Genomic DNA, 17,088 nt, shown 5'->3' with positions numbered 1-17,088 from the left:
AGCCCCAAGCCCTCCAGCCAGCAGGCCGCCTCCTGCGTCAGCCACTGAGTCCACTGTGAGGCCCAGAGCCTGGCACCTGGCCTTGGAGGAGACGGACCCCACCTTGGGCAACCCCCAAGGATGCCATCACCACTCCCAGATCTCCAGGGTTGCTCAAAGGTGGGGCCTGGGTGCCTCCCCGGCACAGTCCCTGTCCCCTGGAGCTCCCCTCCGCTCAGGAAGCCCCAGGAGGGGACCTAGGCTAACTGCTCTCCCAACCTGGGCACTCAGAGACTGCAGCGCCCCCAGGGCCTCAGCCCTCACAGCTGTCATCTCAGGGGCTCGGGGTCTCCCAGTGCTGGAGAGCCAGGCCCACAGGCACAGAATGTTCAGTGGGCGGCTGGTGAGGATGCTGTGGCCACCGACACAGAGTCAGCAGAAAGGCCAAGCCGGCGGGCCGGGGCGGGGAGGGGGCCCCGAATTCGCCACGGGATGGCTGGTGGGCTGCCCATTCCAGACTGGGCCACCTGGGGAGGGCACAAGGGCCTCCATGCAACCATCGAGGACTTTAAAAATGACTCCGGCCAAATGCAAGGGCTCCCAGTGGATTTGAGTAACAAAATTAAGTAGTATTGGATTATAACCCAAAGTATAAAATAGATACCCGCAAGTCCACACCAGTAGACGCGAGTGATGGTGCAATAACAGCTCGCGTGTGTAGGATAATTAACAGCTCGCTTGTGTAGGATAATTCCAAGTCGTTTGCGTAGGTGCCACCGCCCTTTCACAGTGTTACCCTGGGTGGGACCCGGGACCAGAAAAAGGACATTAGGGAAAATCTGAACAAAGAATGGACTTCAGTTAATAATAATTATCATTATAACAAATGTACAACACCACACTAACGTAAGATGTTAATATTAGAGGAACCTGGGTATGGGGTATACGGGAACTCTCTGTACTATCTTCTGAGTTTTTCTATAAATCTAAGATAAAGTTTATTTTCGAAAGGTGATTCTGAAACAAATACAAGATAGCAGGAGGCTAAGGTTTGGTGCAGCTGGGTGGTGGGTACATAATGAAACTCTGTGCTTGTCTCTGTGGGGGTTGTTTCTCCAGGTAAAGGGGGGGAGGGGAGGGTGGGGAGGGGAGGGGAGGGGAAGGAGGAAGACATACATTCATGAAGGCCTCCAGGCCTGGCTACCAGGCCCGCCTTTGTTTGGAAGGCTGAGCAGAGCATCGGTGGTTTTTAATCTGAGATGAAGTAACCTGGTCAGAGGAAGTTTGAGAAGGACCCTCTGGCTGCCCAAGGCTGGAGTGGGGCGCAGAGGCGGGTGGCCCCCGGGCAGGGCGGCAGGCACAGAGGGAGCGCCCACAGGGCAGGCTCCAGGTACAGCGCCTGCGGAGGCCCCGCCCCAGCTCCCACCCCCTCCCAGAAGACCCCTCCCCGAGACCTCCAACGTCCCTGTGAGCCCACCTGCCCCTGTGCCAGGCCACGCAGGACTCGGGAGGGGGAGAGGCAATGCCCCTTGGCCCTTTGCCCGTCTGGTAGGGAGATAGGCCCTGGGCCTGGGCCTTCCTGTCCCCAGCCTCAAGGGGCTGGGGGGCACAGGCCTTCCAGGGTCCCCAGCCCTGAGTTCCGAGTGGGGAGGGGCCTCCCTGAGCTCTTGGCGGCTCCATCCCCACCCCCACCCCCCACTCTACAGACCTGACCACAGGAAGCCTGGCTTCTTGGCCAGCCCAGGGAATTCCTTCCCGGCCCCCTCCCAGCCTCCTGGGCTTCCTGTGTGGAAACGGACCCTGGATCCCGCCTTGGTAAACACAATATCATCGGGGAGAAGTCACCCTCCGCGCTTCCTGTTTGCTGGGCGCAGACTCCAGGGCTGAGCCCCGGCCCCCGGGGGCTCCGGGCACCCTGCTGGGGCAAGTAGCGGGGTCTCCACCCGTGAGACAAACCCTCCCCCACCCAGGGCTGCAGGGAGATCCACTGGAGGCCTCGAACTCCCCCGGGACCATGGGGCCAGGGACCCCAAGACAGGCGGTGCATGCACCCGTGGATGGTACCGTGCACCAGGAGGCCGGCCAGGGCTTTGGGCACTGGGGGGAGACCCAGGGGTGGGACAGACGCCCAGCCATGAGCACCCAAACGGTGGCATAAACAGAGGCGGGAACCAAGGCCGCTACCCTCCGCTGCCCCTGCCCTAGACCTCAGGAGAGCGCCAGGTGCCCCCCAAGGGGCAGGCAGGCGGCAGGTCACTGCTATTTATTTAGGACCCACCACTCCACCCCTGCCAGGCCACAGGGCTCAGGCCCAGTGGGAGCCCCACGGGGGCGGCTGACGTGACCTCACCCCCATTTCCCAGGGAGGACACGGGTCAGGAGGGGACAAGGCCGCACACCTGGCGTCACTGGGGCCGGAGCTCAGGAGACAGATGGCCTCACGGGCAGAGAAGGGCCCGAGGCAGGCAAGAAGCCTGCTGCAGCCCGGGCTCCAGAAGGCCTTGGGCAGTCTGCCAGGCTCCCACACCTCTGCTGCCACTGCTCTGATCCCTCCCGCCACCGTCCCCACTGCTGTCACCCTCCCCAGGGCCACGGCTTGGGCGACCACAGGAGGAGGCCCAGAGGACTGAACGCTCGCTCTCGAAGATCCAGACTCTTCTCCTGTCACCTGAAGCCCTGGGCGGGGGTCAGCACGCCCCCTGGTCCAGATGAGGCCCAGGAAGGAGTGGGCAAATCTCCCCCGGGGGCCGCGGGCCAGGTGCTCAGTTCCCGCCCCGCCATTCCACCCACCCTCCCTGGCTCAGGCCTTTTCCCAGCCACCGCTGGGCCTGGTAAGCCCCCCACCCCTGGCCACCCAGCCCAGCCCGACCCCCCCCACAAGCCCCACCTCCCCTCGTGGCCTCCTGGTGCCCAGGGCTGGGGCGGGGGGCGGGCGGAGCAGGCCTGAACTCTGAACTCACAGAGTGAGTCAGGCGGGCACCTCGGAGGCCGCAAAGGACCTCATCTGGGTGGGCTCACTCCCCTGTCCCAAGCGGCCCAGGCAGCCCTCTGCTTCCACCCCAGACCCGGCTGATCCCGGGCCTCCACCGGGAGCGCCCCTCCTCCTCCCCTCTCAGGAGGAGGGACCTGCCCACTCTGGGTGTCGGCTTCCGCAGATGTTGAATGAGAAGGACGCCCACAGACCCCTGCCCACAGCATGACAGGGGGCGGCCCGGGCTTTGCTCACAGAGCTGGGTCCCGCGCCGCTGCAGCTTTCCCATCCGTAAAATGGGCATTCTCGTCCTCACAGCTGCTCCCCTGCTGGCTTCCCAGCCTGTAATGACAGGGCCGAGGGCTTTAATGGTCCCGATGAAACGCCGCCCAGGCTCCCAGGCTAGCCCCAGGACAGGGGCTCCCGTCCAACAGAGCAGGCGCTGCCCTCCCGAGCCTACCCTGGCCTGTGGGAAGAGGGCTCCGCTGGCCCCAAAGGTCAACTGCCCCCGGCTGGGCCCGCTCCACAGAGACCCCCCACCCAGGACAGGTGCCGGGGTGGGGGCCCAGGAGGATCAAGGGCAGGAGGGGCCTCCTCGGTGAGAAGCAGGCTCTGGGCCCCTCAGTGACTGGGGGTCAGGTAGGGGAGCAGGGGTTTCTGCGCGGCACAAAGGGACCCACCCAGCGTGCCCCACGCACCATCCCATCCCCCACACAGCCCAGGTGAGATGCTGCAGGGCATGCTGGGAGCAAGAGCACAGCCCTCAGAATGGATCCCGGGCTCACAGGCCAGCCCTGGTCCCTGAGCATGGAGCCCTGACCCACCCAGACCCCAGCCACGCCCTGGTCCCTCAGGATGGAAGGGCCACCGGGCCGGCACCTCCACACAAGAAGGTCAGACCCTGGATCACCGGATCCACAGACCAGGGGGTCTTCTCAGCCCCTCCCTTCAGACAACAGGTCCTGAAAGGATGTACCTCCCCATCCCCCCCCCAAGTCCCACCACACCTGTCCCAACCCCCCAGAACCCCCCAAATTCAGTGACAGAGAAGAAGCCTTGGGAGGCATCAGGCTGGCCTCAGAACAGAGAGGGAGAGCCTGCAGGGTGGGGTGGGGGGTCCAGGGTCCCGGTGCCTCTCGGCCGACGTGCAACCCCGATCCCAGGGGCCCCAAACGCCATCGACAGCAGCGAGCAAGGAGGCAACCCCGGGGCGGGGCCCCGGGGGCCACACGGCCACACAAAGCACCGGCCCGGGGAGGGTTCAGGGACGCAGCTTGCAGACTGTTAGGTGCTCTCGCTCTCGGAGCTGCTCTATCCCAGAGGGACGCTCCCTGAGGCGAGCCCTCGTTCACGTGTCCGCTCGTTCGTTCATCCAGCATGGGCCGCCGGGGCCCCACTGGGGTTCAGCCCTGTGCCCGACGAGGGGGTGCAGCCATGACTCAGACCCCACCACGCCCCCAAGGGGCCCCGTCGAGGCCGGGAGACGGGCGTGACGTGCCGGGTGGATGCAGCCCCGGGCAGCCAGGCCACCAAACAGGGGCCCCGACACTCGCAGCCCGGAGGAGAAGTCCCAGGCGTCCGTAGGGGTTTGCGAGAGGCCCGGCTGGCTGGGAGGGGCCTCGAGGTGCCCGCGTGGCTGCCTGCAGTGGGGACACCCAGATGGGGCGGGGGCGGCAGCCAGGGGGCAGCCAGGGCCATCGGGTAGGGCGGCCTGAGCACAGCAGAGAGGGGCAGAGTGGGGAGGGCGGCTGTGCTGGGCGGGGACCCCCTCCAGCTCAGGGGGTCCCGAACCTTGACGTGCCCGTGGAGTGTCTGCTCGTCTACCTCCTGGAAAGGCAGGTGGGGTCTCCCGCGGGGTCACCATGGCCGCTGCCAGGATTTCCCCAGCTAACATAAGCTCTGGGAAGGGGGCCAGGAGCCCACCAGAAAATGCTGCTTCCCATCAGCCCAGCCCCTGCCCCTGGCTCCCTGCCTCAGGGCCCCGAGAGCCGGGCAACTCAAGACGGAGTGGCTGGGGAGGGGGACAGAGAGGAGATGGGGGCTTGCATCCCAGCCTGCAGGAGAACCTCCTCCCGGCCAGTGCCTTCTCGCCTACAACGCTGGTCCCTGCATGGGGATGCTGTAGGGTTTGTGGGCAGAGGGAGGGTCTTCTGCTGACCCCGAAGCCCTCTGATCCCGTGGACACATCCCTCCAACGTTCCGCAGCCCCCTCGCCCCAGGACCCTCAGAGGACTGCACGCCCAGTGAACTCAGGAGCTGCGTGAACAATGGGTGCATCTTTTATTCACAAATAAAAGCTGTAGCAAGATATTATCTACACATTTGTACAAAGGTTTGGACAACCCTAGAAAACACATGACGATCAGAAAACAGAACCCGCAGTGACGGGAGCGTCCCACTCGCCGGCGGGCTCACCCCTGGTCTACATTTGGCAAGAAGTGGCTCTGAGGACCCCCGCCCTGCTTGGGGACCCCCAGAAAGAGCCCGGCCGGAGTGACACCTTCCATAGAAAACCAAAAAAAATAGACCATTTGTCTTCAAATTCCAACTGCAAATACCTCAGTTATAGGCAAAACGATATAAAAATACGAACCTAACAGAACCTTTACAAAACCCTCCCCCTCCCCCTCCCATTTTTGTGTGTGTTGGTTTGTTTTTTGCTTGTGGTTTTGGTAAGAATTCCTGCCGTGGAAGAAGGCGCCAGGTGCCTTCAGCTCAACCCTTGGGCGCCGCCCTCCCGGTGACCTCAGAACAGAGCAGGTCCTGGGGAGAGGAGGGTCGGCCATCCCCGCCTGGAAGACCCCACCGGCTCGATTTGCGCAGAGAACACACGCAGGCCGAGGGTCTGGAGACCACCAAGGCGGGCTCTGCTGAGAGGAAACAGCTAGGAAAGAAAAGCAACCCTGAATCCTAACCCGGAGCCCGGCGAGCCCGGGGCTGTCTTGCTACATGGAACTGCCTGGCTGTAAAGAAGGCGCGATCAGATCAGTCGGGCCGGCGGCCCCAGCGCACCGTCTGCTGGTGTCTCGAGTCCTTAGCACCAAACGCGAAAAGGAGAGAAATCCAGTCCAAGGTTAAAGGCACTTGCGTTGCTGTCTGGGGGCGATAGTCTTCCCGTGTCCTGCTCACTCGCTCCTCCGTCCACGTGCTCGGCCGGCCCCTCCCCTGCCTCACGCTCCATCGCCTCCAAGACCCGCGGGTCCCCACTGGACCCTCCGCATCCTCGTCCCTCCAACCCCCGCCACATCCTCGCTCCGTCCCACGTCCCGTCCTCGAGCCCCCGACACCCCCACCCCCTCCCCCGTGTCCCAGTGCCCAGCCTCAGACGTCCACCTCCTGCGGCCCCGGGGCAGCGGTGGCGGCGGCGACGCTGATGTCGAAGCAGGTGACCATCATGACGCGGGCCTTGCACAGGTTCACGCACTGCTCCAGGGCGGCCGTGGCGCGCTCCAGGGCCGCCAGGTACTCGGCCGACTCGGGCTCCAGCTCCGGGTCCACCTCGACTAGGGATGGACGGCAGACCGCAGGTCAGGCCGGGGTCCCCGCAAGGCCCAGGAAATGCTTCTCTCCCTCCCAGCCTCTGGGTCCCCACCTGGGACGGGGTGAAGTGGCTGGACTGGGGGTGCAGGGGGGGCGCAGAGCCTGGGGTCCTGCACCTGCGCCCCCCGGGGTGTGGGGGGATGAACGGGGAGACTCACACTGCTCCAGCCAGCGGCCGGGCTCCACCATCAGCCGGCCCTGGGTCTCAGCCAGCTCCTCGCGGAGCGCCTCACGCTTCGCCCACACCTCCTGCAGCCGCTGCTGCCGACGCTCGGCCAGCCGCAACTTCGCACTGACGCACACCGGGCCCTGGGCGGCGGGGACGGCGGCGGGTGGGCTCAGGCACGGAGGACGGCCTGCTCCCAGGGGCTCCGTGAGCCTCGTTCCACCCCCCGGGCCCGAGCAGGCAGACAGCAGGGCCTCAAAGGCAGGCAGAGGGTAGGACCTGGGCCCCTCCTGCCCGAGGGAGCTCACGCCACGTGCTCCCAAAGCAGCCCGTGCCTGTCTGGAACCCGGGCCCAGGACGAGCGGGCACGGCGGTGGGAAGCACGCCCACACCTCGGCGTAATTCCAGGGCACGAGAGCGGTGGCCTCAGGACCCCTCCAGCCCCCCACTCGGCCCACAAGGGCCATCGGGAGATGCCAGGGGTTCAGGGGCGAGCGGGGCCTTTCCTACCTTCTCTGCATTCTGGGAGGGCTGTGGACAAGAGAGCAAGATGAGGTCAGTGGGCTGCCCTGTCACACCCCAGGGGCCCACCCTGCCCTCCCAGGACCGCCTGCCCCCGGACTGCCCCAGCCCCGACCTCGGCCGGGTCCTCCCTCGGGGGCAGGCAGTGCCGCTGCAGGCGCTCCACGTCATCAATCTCGTACACCTTGATCTCAAAGGGTTCCTTCAGCGAGCCAGCCAGGGGCAGTGGCAGGTCCACCCACTGGCCGGGGAGGCTGGGCTTGCGGCCCAGGGCAGCAGCGTCGGGCAGTGGGGCCGGGATCAGCCGTCGCCGCTGCAGACCTGCAACAGAGAGCCGGGCGCTGGGTGAGCAGAGGCCGGACCCCAGCCCTCAGCCCAGGACCAAGAGGGGCGCCTGGCTGTGGTTCTGACAGGCAGAGCCCACGGGGGCCCTCCCAGTCCTGAAATGCTCAGCCTACACCGGCCGGAAACCCGGCTGCCCCTGCCTGCCCGGTGGGAGAGATGGGCTCCTGTCCCCCAGGCCCCCCCAGCCGGCCTGGGACGGCCACACCCTCCCTGCTGGACAGCAGCCTCAGGGTCACACCCGCCAGCCCTGGAGGCAGCTCTCTGACAGCCTAAGGGGCCACGCTGCTTCCTAATGGCAACCGTCTCTACCACACCGCCTCCGGACAGGCTCCCAAGCCAGGCCCATGCTTGTGGCACCAGCCACATCTCCCAGCACACCCCTCCCTGCTCCCCACACCGGCCTCCTGCTTTCCCAGCCCACCTTCAGCCAGGGCGTGCCTCCCCTGCCCTCCCGGAGGACAGCAGCCAGTGGCCAAACCCCCCAGCCACACACAGCATGAGAAACAGGCCCACACTCCCCAGGTCCCCAGAGACAGAAGGGCCAGGGGCTGGAGGCAGGAACAGCACAGCAGGGGGCGCCCAGGCAGCTGGGCACCAGCCCCGGGGGGGAACACCAGGCTTGGAGCCCCAGACCCAAGTCCTCTCCCGGCTCCCCCGCCTCAGCAGGGTGCCCCGTGTGGGCCCACCCCTGCCAGCCCGCTCTGAGGGCATGGGGACCAGCCTCAGAGGCAGCATAGGGACCGCACACACCTACAGCCTGAACAGCCCCAGGCACGTCTGTGAAACCGTCGAGGGCCGCCTGCACTGGGATCCACGAAGGTGGTGCCCAGCTGTCAAGTGCGGCCAGGCCCGGGCCCTGCAGGGGCTGGGCCACACCCACCTGTGGCCCTCTTCTTGGGGGACTTGAGGCTGCGGGAGCGGGCGCCCGGGGATGCGGCCCCACTGTCGCTCATTGAGTCAGGGGCCGAGGAGGCGCTGCCAGTGGCCTCGCTGTCGCGCATCATGCTCTCGTAGCCGCTGCTGCCGCCGCTGTGGTAGAAGAGGGCCGTGCGGCCCATGGCGGGCGGCAGCTCCCCGCTCAGCACGCTGCTGTTGTCGCTGCCGTGGCCGCTGCTGTAGCGCTGCGGCCGCCGCGGGGCCGTCACCTTGCTGTACGGGGAGGGCAGCACCGGGCCCGCGGGCGGCCGCTCCTCGGACACGTTCACACCGCTGTCGTTGCCGCTGTCCGAGTCGGCCGAGCCCCACAAGGGGCCACTTCGGCCGTGGCCTCCGGCGGCCGCCAGCTCGTTGACACGGCTGTGGGCGGCCCGGAGCGCCTGCTTGGTGCCCATGATGGTGCCCCGGCTGGCCTTGGCCCCAACGCAAGGCACCACTCGCGGGGCGACCCTGGGGCCCGTCACTGGGCCCCCAGGGGTCCTGCCCGCCACAGGGGCCAGCGGCTTCACCGAAGCACCCAGAGCCCTGGACCCGCCTGCCGCCGGGCTGCGGCCCTTGCCCCCGCTGGTGGGGGGCTTGGGGGCCCCCACGCCCTTGGCCGGGCTGCTCCTACAGGCAGGAGCGGGCCCAGGCGTGGGGCTGGCAGGCGGCACACCCAACCTGGGCATGGCCCGGGCCGGCCTCCCGGGGCCTTCCCTGGCCTTGCTGCTGCCGTGCGCCAGGCCCTCCTCGCACCGCTCCAGAGACCCGTGAGTGGCAGGACGGCACCCTGCCTCTGCCTTGCCAGCCCGGGCCTTCAGGCTGGATGTGGCCCTGGGGATGGAGTGGTCAGCCCGGCCGCCAGGCCTGGCCTCCCCCTCCCCTCGGAGGCAGGTGGCAGCCCCGGCCCAAGCCAGGCTCCCGGCCTGGGGAGCGGCCGGCGCCGGGCTGTTCTTGTGCTCCAGGCTGGACTTGCGCACCGGCGGGGCCGGGGGGGCCACCCCCCCGCCAGGCCGCGGGCAGAGGTCCCCTTTGGAGGCCACACCCTTCTTGCTGCTGGACGTGGCCTTTGGGCTGCCCAGGCAGGCCGCTGCCTCGGCCGAGGCGTCCCCGAAGGATGTGGAGGGCGTGGTCACACCCAGCGTGGTGGCTCCCCTCCGCAGCGGTGGGATCTGAGCCACGGCCTCTGGCCTGTGGGCTGCCCTGCCCACCTCACAGCCGTCCACCACCCTCCGGGCACAAGCCAGCATTGGGGCCAGGCCGGGGGCCCTGCTGGCAGAGGCCAGGGGCAACAGGCCACATTCGTCCGCCCGGAGAAGCCAAGGGTCCTCGAAGAGGCCTCCGGGGCCAGGCGGGCCCGGGGCCAGGCGGGGGCAGCCCACACGACTGGCCGCTGAGGTAGTCCTCGGTCTGCGGGGAAGGCTGGAGTGGATGGTTGGTGCTGGGGCGGCCCGCCGTGGGGACGCGGCGTGGGGCTCCCGGCCAGGTCGGCTGGCAGCTGCCGTGGCCTCCTCCGTGGGACGAGGACTCTGGGCGGGGCCAGGACTGTCCGGTCTGTCCTGCTCTGAGAACTGAAAGCTGCTGCCCTCCAAGGAGCCATCCAGGATCGGGGAGCCCAGAGGCTCAGGCCCCGCTGGCGAGCCGGGGCTCAAGGGGTCTGGGCTGGCCCGCGAGGGAGGCCGCGGGGCGGGGCCGAGGCTGTCGGCCGTGCACACGCTGACCTCGCTGAGCCACGAGCTGACGGAGGAGCCGTGGCTGCCGCCAGCCTCGGCCGCCCCGTCCGGGGCCCCACCGGGCGCCTGCGAGGTGTACGCGTCAAACTCGTCGTTAATGCTGCTGATGATGCTGACGGGCCTCGAACCCGAGGCCAGGGCCTGCAGGGAGCAGTCGCTGCTGAGGCTGGCCAGGCTGGAGGGGCGCCCGGGGCCGGCCAGCCCCCCCAGGGACAGCTCCTCCACCAGTGTGAACACCAGCTCGTCCTCGCCGTTGAGCTCCACGGGCTGCTGCAAGGTCACTGTGGTGGTCAGCAGGCCCCGCTCCAGACACTGGCCGCGTGCGGAGGGGCGGGGGCAGCCCTCCTGCCCGCTCATGCCCACAGGGGGTGTCCGTACCACACCCACACCGTCGGCTCCCCCAGGCTCCTCTGGGGCCCCGCCAGCTTCCAGCTGCCGAGGCAGTAGGGGGGCCAGGCTGGGCAGCAGCCTCCTGCCTCTGCCCCCCGTGGCCTTATCCGGCACAGGCAGCTCGGGCCTGGCACTGCCGTCCTCTCTCTGGTCACCACCAGCCTTGGAGGACTCTGGGGCACCCCGGTGGGTATGTGGGCCGGGGCTGCCGCGAGGCGTGCTGGCGGCCAGTGGGGAGCCCACGGCTTTCCTGGGGGCCGCGGCCTCGGGCAGTGAGGGCTTCCTGCCCCCGCGGGCCGGGCTAGCCTGGGCTCCGCTGGTGCCACCCAGGCCTCCTGGGGGGCCCTCGCTGCCGTGGATGCACTCCAGCCGCTCCTGCAGCTCCGCGAAGGTGCTGCAGCGGAAGTGGTCAGCGTCACGCGGGCCCCGGAAGGGCTGGCGGCGGCTCAGTGCGGGGATGATGGGCACAAAGTCGGGGGGGCCCTCGCTGTCCGTGAGCTCGCGGTCCGACAGCGCCGCCCCCCCCGGCCCCACGTAGATGACGGTGTCGCAGGACTGCTCGCTGCTGGATGAGTAGTCGGGGTCGCCGGGCGAGCTGGGGGCCAGGCGGTCGGGGTCTGGGGCTGCAGAGCGCGGGTGGAAGGGTCGCAGGTGCGGGGGGCGGCGGGCACGGCCTTCCTCGCAGGAGCTGTCCCCACCCGAGGAGCTGGACGCGTACTGGGAACAGAGCAGGCCCACCTGAGCGGCCTCCCCGCCTGCCCCCCTTCCCCCGCACCCCAGCCGCACACACCACGCTCCAGTGAAGGAAGTGACAGCGCAGCCACCAACCGTGTCCCATCAAGCGCTGGACCGGCACGAGAGGTCTCAGCCGCGAACGTAACCGGACCCCCAAGGAAGCGCTAAGCCGAGTCACAGGGGGGTGAGACCACGTGCCCTCAGCACATGGCACGTAAGTGCAAACCCCGGAGTCAGACCCAGCGCACCCCGGGGCGCCCCTAACTCCACCCTCCGGCCCGACGGAGGGCTGCCTGGGGCGTGCCCTGCTGGACCAGGCCTGGGACGGGTACAGGCAACGGCCATCCCACCAGGCTGCCCTGAGCACACACCTACCCCTGAGCCAGGCAGATAGAGGCCAGACAACCACAGCCCCCAGCGCGAGCAGGTCCGGTTCTGCTTGGGGCGACCTCGAGCCTGGGCCCCGCCGCCTCTGGGCAAGGCCGTGTGGGCACAGCCCTGTGACCCCAGGACACGGGGCCCCGGCACCCCCACCATGCAGGCAGGGGCCCTGGGGAGAGGGAGGGGCAGGCGGGAGGCGGAGCCAACCTTGACCTTCTTCCTGCGCAGGCGGTGGAGGTGGGCGGCCAGCTGCACGGTGCTGAGCGTCTCGGCGTGGCGGGCGGGTGCATCGGAGACGTGGGCGATCATGGTGGTGCGGCAGTTGGCGGTGGCCAGGGTCTCCCGCAGCAGCATGGTGAGCCTGTGCTCCCTGGGGGCCGGGGAGGGGCGGGGGTCAGGGGCTGAGGGCCCAGGAGGGATGCCGGGTGGGAGGCTGGGCGCGTGGGCTGCCGCAGGGCCTCTCGCTGGACCAGGGCCAGGCCTGGAGTCTCGGGGTCAGGGCTGACCCCCACCTCTGTTCCCCACGCCCTGGGCGCCAGGACCCCCCCCCCACCGCAGCCCTCGGGCAGCAAGGCCCGTCAGGTGATGGAGGAGCAAAGAACTGAGGGGCTCAGGGACCACAGACAAGCTGGACACGCCTGACGTGGGCTGGGCTGGGCTGGGTCCCCAGGGCCCCGGCCAGGAGCCCACCACTCACCTGTAGGGCACGTGCTTGGCTCCACTGACCAGGGCCAAGATGACGCTGCCCAAAGCCGACAAGGACAGATGTGGCGGGCCCCCGGGGGCCTCCCCACCCCTGCCAGGTGCCCCCTCACAGCTGCCAAAGTCGATGAGGTGCAGGCGGCTGCGGCCTCCAGACACTGCAACCACAGGGCAGGAGGGTGAAGGCTCGGCCGCAGGGCACCCAGACCCTGCCCCGCAGCCCACACCCGGGACAGTCCTGCCGAGAGGGAGGGCGGCCGGACCCACACCACGCAGGTGCCACGGCCACCTACTTCCGCCCCTGCCGCACTTCTCCACACGGTACTGGTACACGTGCAGCGTGAAGAGCATGTGCGAGCCACCCAGGGCGTCCTCGCCACCGCCGGCCTGGCTGGCGCTGCGCGCAGCCAGTGCCGCGTCCAGGTAGAAGGCCGCCTTCTCAGCCGTGGGCGCCCGCAGCTCGCTCTGGTTCTGGAGCTGCAGACAGACGGACAGCGGGGATGGCGCCTGAGTGGCTCGGGGCCGAGCCGCCACCCCCACGCGGCCCCCAAGCCCGCGGCCCTGCCCCCCGCGCGGCGGCCTCGGCGTACCTGCGCCCCGCAGATGGGGTCCTCCTGCAGGTACACCCCCGGGGACTGGGCGTCCTGCAGGCTGCTGGAGGCCACCTCGGCCAGCAGGTCCCGCAGGCTCTGGTCCCGGCCGCACACCTCCACGGCCGAGACGCGGACGGAGAAGCGGGCGCCCACCCTCTCCTTGCGCTCGTCAATGAGCCGGAAGAGCCAGGAGATGGCGCAGGGCGCGACGCCCAGGCTCTGGGGCGAGCTGTCCTTCCCGATCATGGTGTAGGACTTGCCTGGGGCCAGCGTGACAAGCCCTCAGAGCCCAGCCAGACCCGGCAGCTGCTTCCCGGGCCCTGCCCGGGGCCCTCAGGCCAACCTGGGGCCGCTCAGACCCCGGGGGCCTCTTCTGACCCACTCCACAGCTCTACCTTCTAGGCCTACAGGGTTTCAGCTTCCTCTCCACAGCCCCCCGCCCCAGGTGCCCACCTGCTGCCCATATGGGATATGCCCACCCCCCACCCCACCCAGAAATGGCGCCCAGCGACTGCAGAGAGGGGATGGTAAGGGGCATTTACCAAGGCTCACGTGGCCAAAGGAGAAAATGCAGCCATCGGCCCCACTGACCACCGACTGAAGCACGTCGGCCACTGTCCCCGAGCAGACCTCGGCCTGGGGGACAGGCACAGAGTCAGGCAGCCACCGGCCTCCCGCCACTTCTGTCTCATCACGTACAGACGGTGAGTCCACGAGGTGGCCGGGAGGGCGCCCAAGACCAAGGACACAAAATCTCCACGTGGACACACGACACACACGGACCGGACATGGACACACACACACTCACAGCATGAACCAGCCAGACACAGCTGACAGGCACACGCAGTGTGCACGCACACACACAGAAGTCACAGTGCCCTTGCGGCCACGCCGGGCACACACCATGCTGCACGCACGCACGGCACACACGGGACACGTGGAGGAGCACCTCTGGGAAACAAAGCACCACTCGGAAAGCTTCCCTGGGGCTTGGGCTCCGAAAAACTTGGCCTGAGAACCAGGCCAGGAGCTGGGTGGACACACCACGAGGGCTGGGGAGGCCAGCGAGGAAGGGGAAACACAGCCGGCCTCCCCACGACCCCCACCACCCCCCCACCCCCGCCCAGCCCCGGCTCTGCACCAGAAGGCCCCGCCCCCACCCGAGGCCGCCACTGTCACCCTCACCTGCTCCGAGTCCTGGGGGAAGACGGCATCGAAGGCAAACATCTTGGGAACGGCAGCCGTGGTGGCGTGTCGGGGGCCCGCGCAGCCTGGGGGCCCCGTGGCCGGGTCATAGAGGGTCACCTGCTTCTTCCTCGGGTCCACCTTCAGGAAGGACATGGACTCGGCCAAGCGCTGGGCCCCCTGAGCAGGCCAGATCCGCAGCATGACCTTCACCTGGGGAGGTGGGCAGGGCGGGCATCTGAGCAGCTGCTAAGTACACGGCAGGAGGGGCTTCACGCGAGTCAGGACAGTGGGCCAGGCCCCGGCGTGGGGTCCCCACCGCAGGAACGCGGCGCCGGCACCCCAGCTCCAGGCCAGAGCGCCTCCCACATGAGGTCAGCCATGCAGGGAGAAAACGAGGGCCAGCGAGAGGAGAGGCTGGCCGGGAACAGAGCGCGTCAGCACAGCGCGGGGGGCACAGGGCGGAGGGAGGGCAGGACAGAGGGAGCAGACTCCAGCTGCCCCAGCGAGCAGAGAGACAGAAGGACGAGGACGGGACCCAGAACACACCCCACCTCGATCTGGGGCTCCTCCGCACCCTCTCGCTGACTCCGAGGCAGAGCCAGCACCAAGGGAGCTGAACCCAAAGGCAGGCCTCTGAGAGCAGGGTCACCCCACACAGGCCCACCCCAGGCCCGCCAGCTCCCCGCTGGACCAGCCGCCATGGCGACCCACCCCCGGGCCCGCACAGGCTTCAGAAGGGGGAGGGAACACACTCAGAGAGGTCGACCGTCTCACCCGTGTCACACAGCCTGCCAGGGGGTCTCCTGAAATCCCAAACCCCAAATCTGAGGGCGGAGAGAGAGGGGCACGCAGATCGGGGCGGCAAGACCCGGCCCAACCAGACAGGAAGGCACAGGCCCCGGCCCCACCCACAGGGTCCCCTCAGAGCCCCACGCACGCTCCTCTGAAGGCGTGTCCTCCACCCCTGATGCGGAGGACAGGGCCTGCCTCACAGCCGGGGCCTCCCCACACCCCCCAGCTCCCGACCTCGGGCTCCACGCACAGCAAGGTGCAGCCCCGAGGAAAGACAGCCGTGCGCCGTGGCCAGGCAGGCGAGGGGCGCGCGGGCCGCACGAGCAGCTGCCTCCCTGCTGAGGGGAGGGACAAGTGCCCCACACCCCGGCCCCCCACGTGTCTGTCCAGCCTCACCTCCTCCAGGGAGCCCTTTCTCCCAGCTCCCAGCCCCAAGCCAGAGGCCTTCAGAGCCCTGGGCACATCCTCCCGTGTCTGCACCTCAGGCGGTGGGTGGGCAGGAGTGTGTGGAGTGAAGGAAGGACAAACACGCGGAGGGGGACGGGCCTGACGCCTGCGGCGCCCTCGGGGAGAAACGGGATCTGGTGCTTCTGACCCCAGAGCCGCTCGGAACCCCAAGGACACCTGGGGAGACTCAAACCCCTTGGACACCTGTGGCAGGACTCCGGGTCAGCAGGACGCCAGAGGCAATCCCACTGGCACAGAACCCGGAAGGAAGAGGGCGGGATGATCCCAGAGGAGACAGGAATCCTGAATCCCCAGGCCAGGGGAGATGGTGGAGAGACAAAGGCTGGGGTGGGGGCCCGCGGTGGGGACACAGCAGAGCTGGACAGGGCTCGGCTCAGCTCAGGGCCCAACAGGCCACCAGGCAGCCTCTGCCACTGTGAGTCCCCCGAACACAAAAGCAGATATAAGGCTTGCCCGTGCTCCCTACCCACGTTCATGCCAGCTCCTGGGGCTGGACTACCAGCCCCAAGGCCCTCAAGGGAACAGAAAGCTCAGAGGGGAGGGAAGCCAGGAACCAAGATGCAGGAGCCCAGAACAAGTGACACTGCAAACACCCCCAAACCCGCGTGGAGAACAATCACCCTGGGCTGCGCATCTTGGGTGTGGCCAAGGGGGCCCGAGTGCTGACAGGGCAAGCCACCCTGGGGGGGGCCCTCCCAGGAGAAGGCACCAGACTCCGGTTTCCGCTGGAGGACACCGCCCTCCGCTCTCCGGTGAAATCTCCGATTTCTCCAGTACAGTGTAAATCAAATTACCAGCCTCATCTCAGAGCCAATATTTTTCACGGGTTTAATTGTAACTGACAGATACATAACTCCGGCGAAATTGGTTTACCGTGGGTAGTTCGCACGAGGCACCATCTCCGTCCCTTCGGCATGTGGCAAATTGACATGCAAACTCGCGCCGCCGTAAGGAGAGGGGGTCCTCCGGGGAGACGCGGAAAGACATACTTTTCTATTGAGCTCCTCCGAACCTGGGCTCCATTAGCCGAGAATCGATTCTCTTATTCCCCGACGACATGAACAAAACTATTTCATTTCCAAACGCCACTGCCAAGCAGATGAAAACGTGCATTTCCCAGTAATTTTGGGCAATTTTTTTTCAGCGTGAACTCCTGGCCGCTTCAGGAGCCAAATGGGTTCTGCGGATTGGAGAGCGTTCCCGGCGGGGAGGGGACATCGCATGCGCCAGCCCCACGCCACGCGCCACCGTCCCAGCTAAATGCCTGGGTCACTGTCTGCGAGAATCCTTTCATTACCGCGGGGAAATGACAGGGTCTTTGCGCCACACAAGCACGTCTCCCCCCTAAATGTTCAGATATTGCAGAGCCCCGCTGAATAGCAGCTAGGTAGGGAAAAAATACATTTTGCATAAAAAGGGGCTTCCACTCCTAAGAGACGGCCCAGGCAGCCCTGGGGGGAGGGGCTGTCTTCTTTAATCCCGCAGGATGATGAATTACCTTAAGTGGTACATTAATGTCAGGAATCGAGTGTAATCTAACTTTCTTTCCTCTGACAATATTAAATGCCTTTCAGGAGGCATTTCTAACTATGTGCTCTTCATGCAGATAACATCCAGGGAGCTGGGGAGGGGGCTCTGGGGGGCACGGTGAGAGGACCAGGACGGGCG

General features: G+C 67.3%; 1 protein-coding gene across 1 annotated transcript in view; it reads right to left on the bottom strand.

The window, feature by feature from the left end:
• Positions 1–5,208: 5,208 nt before the first annotated feature.
• The window catches only part of KIF26A (kinesin family member 26A), a 39,635-nt gene continuing 27,755 nt past the window's right edge, over positions 5,209–17,088 (bottom strand). The window contains exons 6-16 of the mRNA XM_027120738.1: positions 14,158–14,370; positions 13,515–13,608; positions 12,970–13,232; positions 12,673–12,856; positions 12,375–12,537; positions 11,885–12,047; positions 8,404–11,278; positions 7,294–7,499; positions 7,167–7,187; positions 6,649–6,799; positions 5,209–6,453 (exon numbers count right to left, since the gene is read on the bottom strand). Coding sequence (XP_026976539.1) covers positions 6,272–6,453; positions 6,649–6,799; positions 7,167–7,187; positions 7,294–7,499; positions 8,404–11,278; positions 11,885–12,047; positions 12,375–12,537; positions 12,673–12,856; positions 12,970–13,232; positions 13,515–13,608; positions 14,158–14,370 — 4,515 coding nt within the window. The 3' untranslated portion in view covers positions 5,209–6,271. The remainder of the gene's footprint in view (positions 6,454–6,648; positions 6,800–7,166; positions 7,188–7,293; positions 7,500–8,403; positions 11,279–11,884; positions 12,048–12,374; positions 12,538–12,672; positions 12,857–12,969; positions 13,233–13,514; positions 13,609–14,157; positions 14,371–17,088) is intronic.

The sequence above is a fragment of the Aethalodelphis obliquidens genome, unplaced genomic scaffold (genome assembly GCF_003676395.1).
Source record: "Aethalodelphis obliquidens isolate GAN/ISIS:26980383/991018 unplaced genomic scaffold, ASM367639v1 scaffold21, whole genome shotgun sequence".
Taxonomy (NCBI): domain Eukaryota; kingdom Metazoa; phylum Chordata; class Mammalia; order Artiodactyla; family Delphinidae; genus Aethalodelphis; species Aethalodelphis obliquidens.
The sequence above is the reverse complement of the archived record's forward strand: the minus strand, read 5'-3'. Positions and strand labels throughout refer to the sequence as shown.